This window comes from Marmota marmota, unplaced genomic scaffold, assembly GCF_001458135.2.
Source record: "Marmota marmota marmota unplaced genomic scaffold, marMar, whole genome shotgun sequence".
NCBI lineage: Eukaryota > Metazoa > Chordata > Mammalia > Rodentia > Sciuridae > Marmota > Marmota marmota.
The window spans coordinates 17,963,995-17,977,251 of record NW_026000229.1 but is presented as its reverse complement, the minus strand read 5'-3'; the positions used below and the strand labels follow the sequence as shown (position 1 = coordinate 17,977,251).

The 13,257-nt window shown below is 36.9% G+C and overlaps 1 protein-coding gene and 1 long non-coding RNA gene across 3 annotated transcripts; one reads left to right on the top strand and one right to left on the bottom strand.

Moving 5' to 3' along the window:
- Positions 1 to 6,699: 6,699 nt before the first annotated feature.
- Positions 6,700 to 10,032, bottom strand: Rps27l (ribosomal protein S27 like). Of its 2 annotated transcripts, none has more exons than XM_015480573.2 (4): positions 9,875 to 10,032; positions 8,914 to 9,022; positions 8,110 to 8,220; positions 6,700 to 6,888 (listed from the first exon to the last, which is right to left on the bottom strand). In XM_015480573.2, the coding sequence occupies exons 1-4, from the start codon at positions 9,878 to 9,880 to the stop codon at positions 6,860 to 6,862; spliced, it is 255 nt and encodes an 84-aa protein (XP_015336059.1). In that variant the 5' UTR covers positions 9,881 to 10,032; the 3' UTR covers positions 6,700 to 6,859. The 2 variants fall into 2 exon arrangements, with proteins under 2 accessions (XP_015336059.1, XP_048649014.1); XM_048793057.1 differs by lacking the exon at positions 9,875 to 10,032 and adding an exon at positions 9,581 to 9,823.
- On the top strand, positions 9,937 to 13,011 carry LOC125613303. Its single transcript, XR_007343822.1, has 2 exons — positions 9,937 to 10,046; positions 12,837 to 13,011. It is a non-coding gene; the product is annotated as an uncharacterized LOC125613303 (long non-coding RNA).
- Positions 13,012 to 13,257: the final 246 nt, after the last annotated feature.

Genomic DNA, 13,257 nt, shown 5'->3' with positions numbered 1-13,257 from the left:
TGTACTTTTTGAATGTGTAATGAGGAAATCTCATTCAGCAGGAGCTTCTGTGTATTGACCTTTTAATATGACAGCTGAAACAAGATTATGAGAAATTGTATATTAGTTATCTATTACAGCTTAAAAGAGCAAACATTTATCATCTCACAGTTTCTGAGGCTCAGGAATTGAGAAGTAATATTGTTGGGTGGGTCTTTTGCAGTCTCCAACAATGTTGCAGACAAGGTATTGTAGTTTTCTCAAGGGTTCTCTGACACTAGAGGAAATGCTTCCATGAGTCACTCCTATGGCTGATAAGTGAGATAAGGTCTCACTTAGGTTTGTCACCACAAGGACCTCTCTGTAGGGCTGTTGGAGAATCTTAATGTCATGGCAGTTGGCTTCCGCCTAGCAAATGACAGAACACACATGAGCAAAATGTAAGCACATCAGGCAAAAGTCAATATATTTTAGAAGTCATACTATCACACTTGCCAAATTTCCTAGGTCACATGGGACCCAATATAATGTTGAAGAGACTACATGAAGTATAAATTTCATGAGGTAGAGATCATTGGCAGTCAGCTTGAATGCTGGCTGCCACAGTCCGATGTCTTGTCTCTATTGATTTATGTCCTTCCCACATGCAAAATAAACTTAACTCCCAAGTCCTCCAGAAGTTTCATCCCATTGTAGCAGCAGCACAAAGCCCAACATCTTATCATCTAAATCAGGTCTAAATGTGAATAAGTCTCCTTGGCAATAGTTCTGGATAGTTCCTTAAGTACAGTAATTCAAGTATATAGTTCCTTTTCATATTAAGACCTGTGAACTAATACAAGTTATTTGCTCCCCACAGGTACACTATACAACAGATGGAGAGTTACTGTTGTAGTCCCTCCTATTCAAAAAGTTTTGAGAGGGTGTCCATGGCAATCCCAAAATCCTCTGGCAACTAACTTGGCAGCTCCTTGATTATTACTTAAGGCTTGGCTTTTGACTGTTTTCTGGGCTCTTGGTTCAGATGTTATTCTTTATTCATGTAAGGTAGCATGTGTTTCCAGCTGAGTGATTTTTCTCAGCCTGTTTCCTGCATGTTAAAGTTAGGAGGGCCAAAGGTCTCTTTATCTGCCCTTTCAATCTAATTAGCAGTGTTTCTGACAATATAATATTTTTAAATGTGAGAGTATCCTGCTAATTTTACTGCAGTTTATGCCAGTAGACAAAATCTACACCCAAGTGCCCTTCAAAATAAGCCTCTAATTTGGAATTAACTTGAGATCATGTTTTCCTGGAAGTGTCCTAGATTTTATCTTTGCCTTGAGGCCATTTCTTAATTTTAGCATCATCTGTCATCTGAAGATAGGAGAACTTAAAAAACTAATTATTTATTCATTTTTATTTGTTTATTTCCTTTATCTCATCTCTTGTACGTTGGTATAAGCAGCAAGAACTCAGGAGGCACATTCAGCACTGAGTCTGGAAATCCCCTTTAGGTCACCCGGTTCATGAGGCACTATTCTATTCTCTGTTACTGCAAGCAATAGTGTTGCTACACTTTCTGCTGCTACACAACCAGAATTCCCTTTCCTCTAATCTGTAATAAGATTTTCATCACTTTCCTTAAGTCCACATCTATAGCATCCTCAAAAGCTATCACGGTTTCTTCAAGGCTCTTCATGTTTTCACTAACACTATCTTTAAAGTCCTTCCAGTTTCCATGCTTTTTTCCAGATTCTTGGTGTGTGTGTGTGTGTGTGTGTGTGTGTGTGTGTACAGTTCAGATAAAATGCATAGTTAATGCCACAAGACTCATCCTTTAAAGCATACAGTGGTTTTTAGTACATTCACAAGATTACCACTATCCAGAATGTTTTCACCCAGAAAAGAAACTTTGTTTCTATGAGCATTTGCTCCCCATTCCTCTCTTCTTCCAATACCTAATAACCAGCAACTTAGTAGGTCTTTGTGGTTTTTGATTATGGATGATTTGTATACGTACAGTATGTGGTCTTTTGTGTCTGAACTTTTTCATTTGGTATAGTGTAAATTAGCTATTGCTGCATGAAAAAAATTACCCCCAAACTTAATATCCTCTTACAGTCTCTGTGTTTTAGAAGTTCAAAGCAGCTTAGCTGGACGGTCCTAGCTATCTCCTATAAGGTTGCAGACAAAATGTCCACAGGGGCTTCAGTCAACCGAAGGCTTGACTAAGGCTGGAACATCTGACTGTAAAGTGGCTCGCTCACATGGCTTTGGGCCAGAGGCCTCTCTTACTGGGTTTTGGCAAGAGGTATCAGTTTCTCACCACTTGGGCTTCTCCATAGCTTGTCTTAACTGTACTATGGCTTCCCTTAAAGTAAATGAAGAGAGAACTAGGCAAAAGCCACAGTGTTTTTATAATCTAGGCTTGGAACTAATCTTATTCAAAGATCAACACTGACTTACTGTGGGAGAGGACTGTACAAAGGCATGAACACCAGAAGTTGCAAATCACTGGGAGCCATCTGGGAATGGCTCCTCGGATGGCTTATTATAGTGTTGTTGACATTGGAATATTTTGCTGTCACATCCTAGAGGCTACCACTGTGCCACTAAATTCAGGAAAACTCAAAAAGAAGTCAAAGTTCTGTACACTCTAATAAATATTTTTCACAAGTTCTGAGCCCTAAGTCCATCTCATCACTCACCACCTTATTGAAGTAAATAGAGTTCTGGGTTGCTTTAAGTGTAAATAGAGTGTCTCACTATAACAGACCCATTTCATCTCCTTATTTCTCCTGATGTCTGTCTGGTATTACTGTTTGTCAAATTTCCCAATCCATGCCCTCCTTGAAAAACATAAAAGGTCTCACCTTCTCTTAAAGCTATTTTAAAATTTAAATATGCTTTAAATATTGTCACTAAAAATCAAAATAACTAATTTTTAAAAGGTTTCTGATATTAATGATATAGCTTTTTATCATATTAATGATATAACTTTTTTGAGCCTTTAAATACATACAGTAGTTGCTTTTAAATTTTTTAGAATTCTTGTAGAAACTCTGAGATATGAATCTTCTCAGAAAATGAGCCAGTATACAAACATCAGAAGTTCACAGACCCCAAATTTAGAATTTCTCTTAGATATTTTTGCCACAATTACTTATATTCTTAATGATGTTAGATTTCTTAGTATTGATAAGTCTTCATTTCCCACAAAATGATCTCTCTGGCATAACTGATCCTTAATATTAGGGTAAAGAACAACTTAAGTTTTTTGTTTCTTTGTTGTTGTGGTTGTTGAAACTTACAACTTATCAAGCTGATCATTGGCTACAAATGATTTGCTTTATTTTTTCTTCTGTTAAGTTGAACTTTTGTGAAACTTAAAAAAAAAAAAAATACTAGAAAGATACAGAAAGCTTCACGTGAAACAAATAACCATATTCCCAAAACCCAGAACTTAAAATGTTAACATCTAGTCAAATTAGTCTTTTTAAAATAATAAGTAGGGCTGGGTTTATGGCACAGTGATAGAGTGCTTGCCTAACATGTGTGGGACACTGAGTTTGATCCTTGGCACCACATAAAAGTGAACAAATAAAGGCATTGTGTCTATCTACAATTCAAAAAAATAAACATAAAAAAAATAATAAATAGGGGCTAGGGTTGTGGCTCAGTGGTAGAGTGCTCACCTAGCATGCCTGAGGCCCTGGGTTCGATTCTCAGCACCACATAAATAAAATATAGTGTCCACCTAAAACTAAAAAATAAATATTTAAATAATAATAAGTAGATAAGGCTGAAGACCCCTTTAACCATCAAAGTCCCACTCCTTTTGCCCAGCAAGCATCTCTCATCAGGAATTAGTGTATATCCTTCCACTTCATTGTTTGATACTTTCACAGCCATACATATGTATCCATATTTAATATGTAGTATTAATTTTTGTTATTTATATACAAATAGTATCATATTATACATGTTTTCTACATTCCTTTAAATTTACATTGTTTTTGTGATCTGGACAAGTTGATACACATGAATCCAGTTTGTTGTTGACTGCTATAAAACATCACTATCACATTGGCACTATAGACAATGTAAGAAATATCTTTTTCTTGGGTTGAATCATATGAAATTACTGTTCTTGTATGTCAGAAACATTTGAATATGACAGTTTTATATGGTTGGACCTGTTTATATGGCAACACTTTTTAACATCTAATCTTGAATTTTAAAAATATTTTTTAGTTGTAGATGGACACAATACCTTTATTTATTTATCTTTATGTGGTGCTGAGGATCAAACCCAGGGCCTCACAGGTTAGGCAAAGCGCTCTACCACTGAGCCACAACCTCAGCCCTTGAATTTTTGATTATGCAAACTATATGCAAAACTGTAGGATTTTTATTTGCATTAACCTGCTGTCAGTGAAAGCTAGACATACTTGTATATGTTCATTGGTCATTTGTGTTTTCTTTAACATAAATTTCCCACTTATACTTTGCTTATTCAGACTAGGGAAAACAAAGTACTTCATTAAGGATTGATGGTGGACATTTTCATGGATTAGGGAATGAATAACCTTGATCAATATTAGAGTTCTCCCAAAGGTAAGAGACTGTATAATGGCTACAATTTCCTCCCATTTCATTGTACATGCAAGTTTGCAACATGATTTTGTCATGGTTTTCATCCAAAGGTGGAGCTGGGTGAACTACTCCCTTGAAGCTGGCTGGTTTTGACTTGCTTTGATCCATAGAATGTGGTAGAAATAATGTTGCACAAGTTCCTGCTTTTAAGCCTTAGGATACCTTTAAGCTTCTATATTCACTATCTTAAAAAACTACCTCAAGAATGCCATGTAAAGACAGACTAGCTTACTAGAGAATTAAGATACCCCAGCTGCCAGCAACACCAGCTGCCAGACATGTGACTAAAGCCAGGTTAGATTTTCCACTCCAGTTGTGCCTCCAGCTAAAGGCAGTCACTCATAATCGTGAAGAGTAATTAATTATTTTTTTAAGCCACTTAATTTGGAAATCGCTTGTTTTACAGTAGTTAATTAACACAATTGTGCTCTGATATGCTAATGAGGGGTAAATTTTAGGGAAAAATAACTTTAAAATACTTGATTAATAGATAATATCCTTTTTTATTATTAACAGAGAATTTACTGTAAGAGCATTGTCCTAACCACTTTGTAAGTTATCTTGTTTTATCTTTAAAACAACCCTATGAAGTTGTTTTACTATCCTTGTTTTTCCCAGAATCACAAGCAATTAACCACTAGAACTTGTTTTAGACTGAGCTATATCTGCCCCTAATACCTGTTTATGTAAAAAACTATCCTGCCTTCCCAAAGGCGGGGGTGGTGGTGGGGGGTGTACCTCTACAAATTTGCCAGAGCAAAAAAGTCACATTTAGTGGCATGCAATTTTATCGATGCAATTCAGTTTTAAAAAAAGAAAAAAAGAATTTAAAGTCAAAGGCTGGGGATGTAGCTCAGTAGCAGAGCACATGTGCTCAATCCTTAGCACCCCACACAACACACACACACACACAAAGTCATACTAAAAAATATATATTGAGGGCTGGGGTTGTGGCTCAGTGGTAGAGCACTTGCTCAGCATGTGTGAGGCACTGGTTTGATTCTCAGCACTGCATATAAATAAATGAATAAAATAAAGGTCCATCAACTGAATTTTTAAAAATATCATTAAATAATACATATATAGAATGGAATGGACATCACTACCCTACGTACATGTATGAAGAAGACACGAATGGTGGGAATATACTTTGTATACAAGCAGAAATATGAAAAATTGTGCTCTATATATGTAATATGAATTGTAATGCATTCTGCTGTCATATATAACAGAATAAAAATTTAAAAAAATGTTTACATAATACATAGATTTTAATTAATATATCTGGCTGCAAATAGAATATACCACTTTTCAAATTATTATAAAGGCAAAGTCGTCATAATAAAGTCATGCTCTTAATGCCCCCTCTGTTCTAAATACATATCACGAAAAGTGAAATAAGAAAATTGAAAAGTAATGAATGAACACAAAACACTGAGCAGACTGAAGATGAGGGCATTCTGGGCTCGGGGTGGCAATTTAAATTTCTATTCCTATAGAATAATCAACATTAAAACTGTGTCCCTAAGACAAATGTATAAAATGTAGGCTTTTAACCCATTTTGTCCCATTGTCCCAGATAAAAACTTAAACTGAACAACATAAATATAACACTTATGGTTATTTTGAAATATTTGAATATGTATTTAGAGAATTTAAAAATTTGGCACTTAATGGGTTAACTAAATTTGACAGGACTAATTTCTTTCTAAGGTTTTGAGGTTTTGCTATGCAAAAAGCAGTAGATCCGACATAGTAGGGAGGATATGAACCAGTACAGGTAGAACAGAAATAGCAGAAATTTTGCTATTCTGTCATCCCATTTGAAATAAAATTAATGTAAGCATGGGTCAACAGTAAATACTATTACTTGACAGAATCCTTTCTGTCTACAGTTGTAAAAAATGTAGCTATAATATCCTAAAAGGATATATTCAGTCCTACATACAGCAACTTGGAAAATGTTAGAAAGACACAAAATAATCAGAATACATTTTTTAAACGTTTAAACCAAATTCACATACACAGTATAAAAAAATTGATAGCATACTCATACTTTAAAAAAGACAAGGGGGGCGGTTGTCCATAATTAAAACTTTATTGAAAAACACCAAAATAGGAGATCATTGTTGTATACCTTACAAAATCAAATGTAATTACATTATCTTGGAAGAGTAACTAGAATTACTGAACTTATAAGGCTTCTGTGAGAAAACATAAATTCTGGAAGTTGCACAGATCATTAGTGTTGCTTTCTTCTAAATGAACAACCTGCAAAGGAATCACAAGAGTATATTAAAATGAAGTTTATTTCATCTTTGGTAAAACTTCAGTAGCAAAAAGTATGTTTTAAGTAAAAACTTCAGTTTTAGGAATATTAGATTGATATATACATACAAATTATTTATCCCTTTATATCACAAATTTGCTATAATAAATCCATTATGGTTTATTCTGCTATGACCATAATTGTCACTCTGGTTTCTTAAATCATATAATGGAGTCTTGACCATTAGCCTGAATTCAACAATAAAAAACTGTTTTGAAGATAGTTTTTTAGAACTATTCAAAATAGTTTTCCTCAAAAAGTAACTCCAAGTTCTTCTCAGGTCTGTTAGGAAAACTGCTATAGATGCACCTTTGAACCATAAGTCAGTATTTGCACACAAAAGTCCAAAATCATACCATGAAATAAAGGTTTCAAAAATCTTGCGAATATATTTTAAGAGTAATATTACTCTTAAATATCAGTCCAAATCATACCATGAAATAAAGGTTTCAAAAATCTTATGAATACACTTTAAGAGTAATATTACTCTTAAATATCATATGCTGACTTTGTACTCAGATCTTACCAAATCACACTAAATAGACCTTGGATTTACTGTTAATACCCTCGTAACTATTTCAGTGAAAACAACACAGAACTCACAGCTCCAAAATAAATTTCACACCAAAATAAACTTCATATCATAATGAAGTTGTAAATCTGCAAGTATTACTATGAAAAACTATATACAAAATTATTTTTTCTTACTGCTCTAAAGTGAAAGAGGAATTAAAGAGTTTTATATTAATCATTAAGTAGTTGTTCATAAAAATGAAACCTGTGGCATTTTAATTATATAATAGTTATCTTTTCTTCAGTTGGCAATGATAAAAAACTATCTCAAGTTAAATATACCAAATACATATGGAACAAAATATTTACAAGAGAAATTTTTAAATCCTATGATTTTTAAAATCATAGGATTATATGTAGTTACTCTTGCTCCCATTCTGATTTATTTTTAATTTCTTCCAAGCTAAGCAAACTGGGTGAATAAGTACAAAAGAAAGTGTTCCAAATTTAGAAAAACAATAAAGGAGATCTTTGTAAAGTCAAGAGTATGAATTTATCCAAATGAACTGGGCACTCTTTACTAAAAAAGTCCACAATGAAAAATTTAAAAAATATCTCATCACTGGGTTAGAAAATATCAAATGATAAACCTTCTGTGAGTCTGGCCTTTCCTCCTGTAGGCTGGCACAACACTGTTGAACAACCTACACAAAGAACCACTGTCTGGGCATGGCTAAAAACTGTGGTAATCTTGTAGCAACCTGGAAAAAAAAAAAAAAGGCAATATTAAAAGTGAAAAGCTGATGAAATCAGCACCTGTTTGGCATATCTAGTAATATGTAAATAAATATTATTTAAAAAGTAATGTTTTATTAATCTCATGTAAGGATTTAGTGCTCCAACATCAAGTCACATATGTTACAAACTTTTCTAGTAACCACGTAAGTTTGTTTAAAGGGTAAAAAATGAATATTTTCTTAAACTTGATATTTCAAAAATACTAGCATTTCAACATGTAATCAATTTTTTTGTAATGCTACATCTTCAAAGTCCAGTGTACCTTTTACCCTTAAAGACCATCTCTGTTTTGACTGGACACAGCCAAATGTGCTCAGTAGCCACATATGGCTAATGGCCACCACACTGGGCAGCCTGGCTTACACTGAAAAATCAACTTTTCATCACATCATAAAAAAGAAAACTCATCATCTGAACAACTTAATGGATTTATTAAGTCAATTATCAGATTCCCTTCGGATGCCCATCTTTACCTTTCCCAAATATGTTTCTACAATGACTTGAGTACATTATTATGAAAATATTCCTTGTGACATTTTCAATTCTGTAATTTCATTTCTATTCAACAGAGGATCCTAACATCTATACATACATAACAAAAGAGAAATCTCTTCAGAAATTTCCCGTAGGAAAAGAATTAAAATTTGAAATTTTACCTGGACATTTTACATCCATAAAATAAGAATTTGGACTTTGAACTAGCCGTTTCTTTTTATGTTTTTTCTTTTCCTCTTCCAAGGAAGGATGTAGCAAATCTCTAGCCAACTAAATAAAAAGGCACATTATTATTATTGGAGTTTAACCAAAATACTGGCATATTTAACCATACAGGAAATACACATGCAAAATAGGAACAACAGTCATACTTGATAACAATTAAGATATTTTAAAATTTTAATGATCCGATCATTTTCGCCAATACTTTGCGTTTCCAAGGACCTGCCATAGGGCTTTGTGACGATCAGAACGCCAAAGGTAAAGCTAAACTCGTTGTTTCCTCAACTACATAATAGTCTTCAATAAAAACAAAACTGCGATGCTAAGAACAAGACTGACTCTGGACTCGCTGAAAGTAGAAACCGCTGAAGTCGTAAGTCCTCGCCAACGCCTTGGTGATTTCTGCCCTCGGGGCAGAAATCTGATCTAACAGAACTTGAGATGAGACCGCCCTGGACGGAATTAGTACGTAAAACAACTGCTAAGGCAATGTTGAAAAGGAAACAAGCAAGAAACAGCCTCCCAGAGAAAGCTTCAGGGGCGAGAACCACGAAGCACCAGAAAACCAAAAAAGATTCCAACGATTACAGTCTCGTCGGCGCCTACCCAAAATAAGTGACGCTGGGAACAGTTCCACCCCTAGCCACCGACTCCAGATGGCAGTCCAGGGCGGCTCCGGGTCCACCCGGCTCCACGCCCGTGCAGGGCCCGCCATGCCGCGCTGCCCGGGCAAGCCACAACAAGCCCTCACACGCGAGAAGTGCCCAGCGATTCCAGCCGCCGGCCACCTCTGGCAGGGAGCGTCGCGGTCAGGGGAAGCCGTTAGGCTCAACTGCCCCCTATAACCCCGGACAGACCGAAAGCCCGAAATAAATCCTGAGGCCAAAGTAAACAACTCACAGGCATGGTGATGCTTTCGCAAGCACGGTCCGTCCAGATCGAGCAGGCGACAGACTCTTCTGGCTAGCAGCACGCGATCGGGCGCTCGGCACAACTTCCGGGATAGAGGTGGCTGGGAGGAGCGGAGCGGACGGTGGGGCGGGCTCGTCCACTCTAGGCACTCTTCTCGGTGGTGAGGACGCTCCGTCTGGGTCAGCGGGTGTAGGCCAACGAAGGTTCCCAGGGTGGCGAGGGTGGTGCTGTCCTCATCCCCACGAACCTGCCGCTAGGCCGCAGGCTCCGCCCTGAGCCAACGGCGTTTGGGCCAGGCTCAGGCTGTAGTGTGCCGGGCTGGAGGGCCACGGCGAGCTTAGGCCGGGAGAGGGGAGCTGGACCCGGCGGCCGCTCACACAACCGGCCCGCCCTCGTTTCGCCCTGCTCTAGGCACGCGAAGCGGTGCGAGTATTCTCTGTTCTTTTTTGTGTTAAGAAATACAATGTTATTAACAATTAATATGTAGCAGAAAGATTATTAAACAGGTTCCTATCTTTGTGCATCTGCCTTCCAAGGTGCAGGTTTCGAAGTTCTCAACAGGATGCTGCTGTGCCTTGGGTTTGCTTTGATCTAAAACTGTTATTAAGCAGCACTCATTCTCTGCTGTGCGCCCTCTACCTAGAGGCCCCTTCCTGCCATACTTTTTAGAGTGCATACTTTTTAGAGTGGACAACTCCATCCTGAAAAAGCGGGGAATACCGCATATAGCCAGATGTGAAGTGTGTTTGACGAGAAGGAATGCTTGAAGGGTGGCGTGAGCATGTGTGCCTGAACACTAAGAAACTAGGGAGAAGCTTGACTGGAAAATTGTCCCAACAAGACGTTCCTAATTACTTTTTCTCTCTCTTTGCAAAAAGAATACAGATATAATATTCAATTTGGGGAAATGCAGAAAAACAAAATTAAGATTACCATCCAGAAATAAACATTGTTAAGTTTTGACCCGTATCCTTCAAAATATTTTTTACTCACTTGCATAGGTTTATTTTTGGTTTTGAATTTTTATGATTGGGATTATCTTGTGCATTATCTTTGGTAGATTTAAATTTCTCCTCATTAAATAGATAATGAATATCACTCCCTAATACTATGTGTTCTCCTGCCTTATGATTGTTAATGGGCACATAGAAGTTATCCTATGGGTGGATATATGGATATATATTATGATATGTATTATGGGACATTGATATATATATATATATCTATCACTATATAACACATGTATGTATATCTCATTCCATTCATACACTGAATTGGATGTTAGGTTTGAGTCTTTAAACTATGGTATTTAAAATATTAATAAATTTTAATACTGCCATACAGATACGTATATAGAATAATACAATTATATAGGCAGAATAATGGCCCCCAAAGATGTCTATGTTCCAATCCCCAAGATCTCTAGTAACTGGGCAAGTGTAATTAAGGTTGCTAATTAGTTGACTTTTAAAAGGTTATGCTGGATTATATGTTTAGACCCAAAATAATCACAAGGGTCCTTGAAAATGGAAGAGAAAGGAGAGAGAAGGAGAATATGGCCAAGGAAGAAGCATCTGAGAAATGCTATGTTGCTGGCTTTGAAGATGGAGGAAGGGGCTATGAGCCAAGGAATGTGGGTGGGCACCCTTTACAGAATAGAAAAAGCAAGGAAATAAACTGTCCCCTAGAGCCTCCAGATGGAACACAGCCCTGCCAACTCCTCAATTTTAGCTGTGAGAAACTGATTAAACTTGGAAATACAGAACTATAAGATAATACATTTGTATTCTTTTTTTAGAGAAAAATTTTTAATATTTATTTTTTAGTTTTCGGTGGACATAACATCTTTATTTTTTTTATTTTTATGTGGTGCTGAGGATCGAACCCAACACCCTGCGCATACCAGGTGAGTGCACTACCGCTTGAGCCACATCCCTAGCCCCAAATTTGTATTCTTTTAAAAGAAATTTTTGGTAATTTCTTACAGCAACAATAGAAAACTGATATAGAAATGAACACCTATGTATCCCTCCTCAACTCTGTAAAATCTTAACATTATTCCCTGTTACCAATTTTTCACTCTTAAACAACACTGAGGTGCGCATTTTTAGTTAAGTTTTTGTGTACATCTTTGATTATTTTTTTAGGACATATTTCTAGAGGAAGAGTTACTGAGTCAAAAGTTGTGCACATTTTAAAGTTTATAAAATGAACCGTCAAATTATTCTCCAAAAGAGTTAAACAATTTTTATTCCAGAAGAAAATGTATGAGAATAACCTCTTTTTTACACCCTTGACAATATTGGGTATTATGTCTGTTTTTCAGTTCTTTAAACATTTGCTTCAGTTCTTTATAAACAATTCCCAGTAGGGTATCAAAAAAACTCTTCACCTATGAGACACTCAGAGGCAACATAAGAAAGAAAAAACTCTCAAGGTCAAGAAGACCTTGACTCTACTTCTAACACTGTCTCCCCCTCCAAAGCTCAATTTCTCCTGACCTGTCCCCATGCCTGTGCATTGATGGCAGATTAAAGGACTTGTAGGCAGATGAAGGCCCCAGAGTCTCTGTATTGACAGCCTGCTCTTGGGATCCTTCAGAAAGAACACCCCCAGTGGCTGCCCAAAGAACCATGAGGTGCAAATTGAAGTTATGATTTCTGCTCTGAGAACTCTCCAGCTGCCTATCTGGTCTGAGAAAGTGCCACTACCTGTCCCCTGGACTGAAATTCTTCAGTTATGCCCTTGTTTTCCCAGAAAGAGGGTCAGAGGTTTAGTTTAGTTGTGTTTTCAAAAAAATTGGAGTGGGAGGTGGGAGCCCTAAAGATAACTTTTCACACCCTTCCCTTTCTGGTTTTTTTTTCTTTCCTGAGAAGTTCCTAAGACATGTCATCTGCAAACTTTAACAAGGTTGCATTTTCTCTTTCTTCTATTGTTCACCTGTCATCAGGTTTCAAAGCATTTCTGGTTTATTCGCAACCATTTCTGATATCAGCAGCAACTTCTGAAAGGCCATCTCTCTTCTGCCTACCATTCTCCAACAACGGCATTGCCTTTGTGCCCAAAGAACCAACTGTAGGGGTTGCAGCCCATCTGTCATTCATAAGGATGCCTCACAAACTCGGGTAAGCTCCCATTGATAAGGACTTAAGACTCTCAGACCCAAACTCTGGTGTCATTTTCTTTATTTTCCATACCAACTGGGCTGGCAGATCATGTCCCTCATTATTGAGGACTGTGCTAGGTTTGCTGCATGTGTCTACCACCAGATCTTGCCCTTCATACTTCATGCTACTCGTGCCCAGGAGACTGACTGATGACTGCATCCACTAGATTCCCTTCCTCTTTTATTTCTAGTTGAGTTTGAGCAT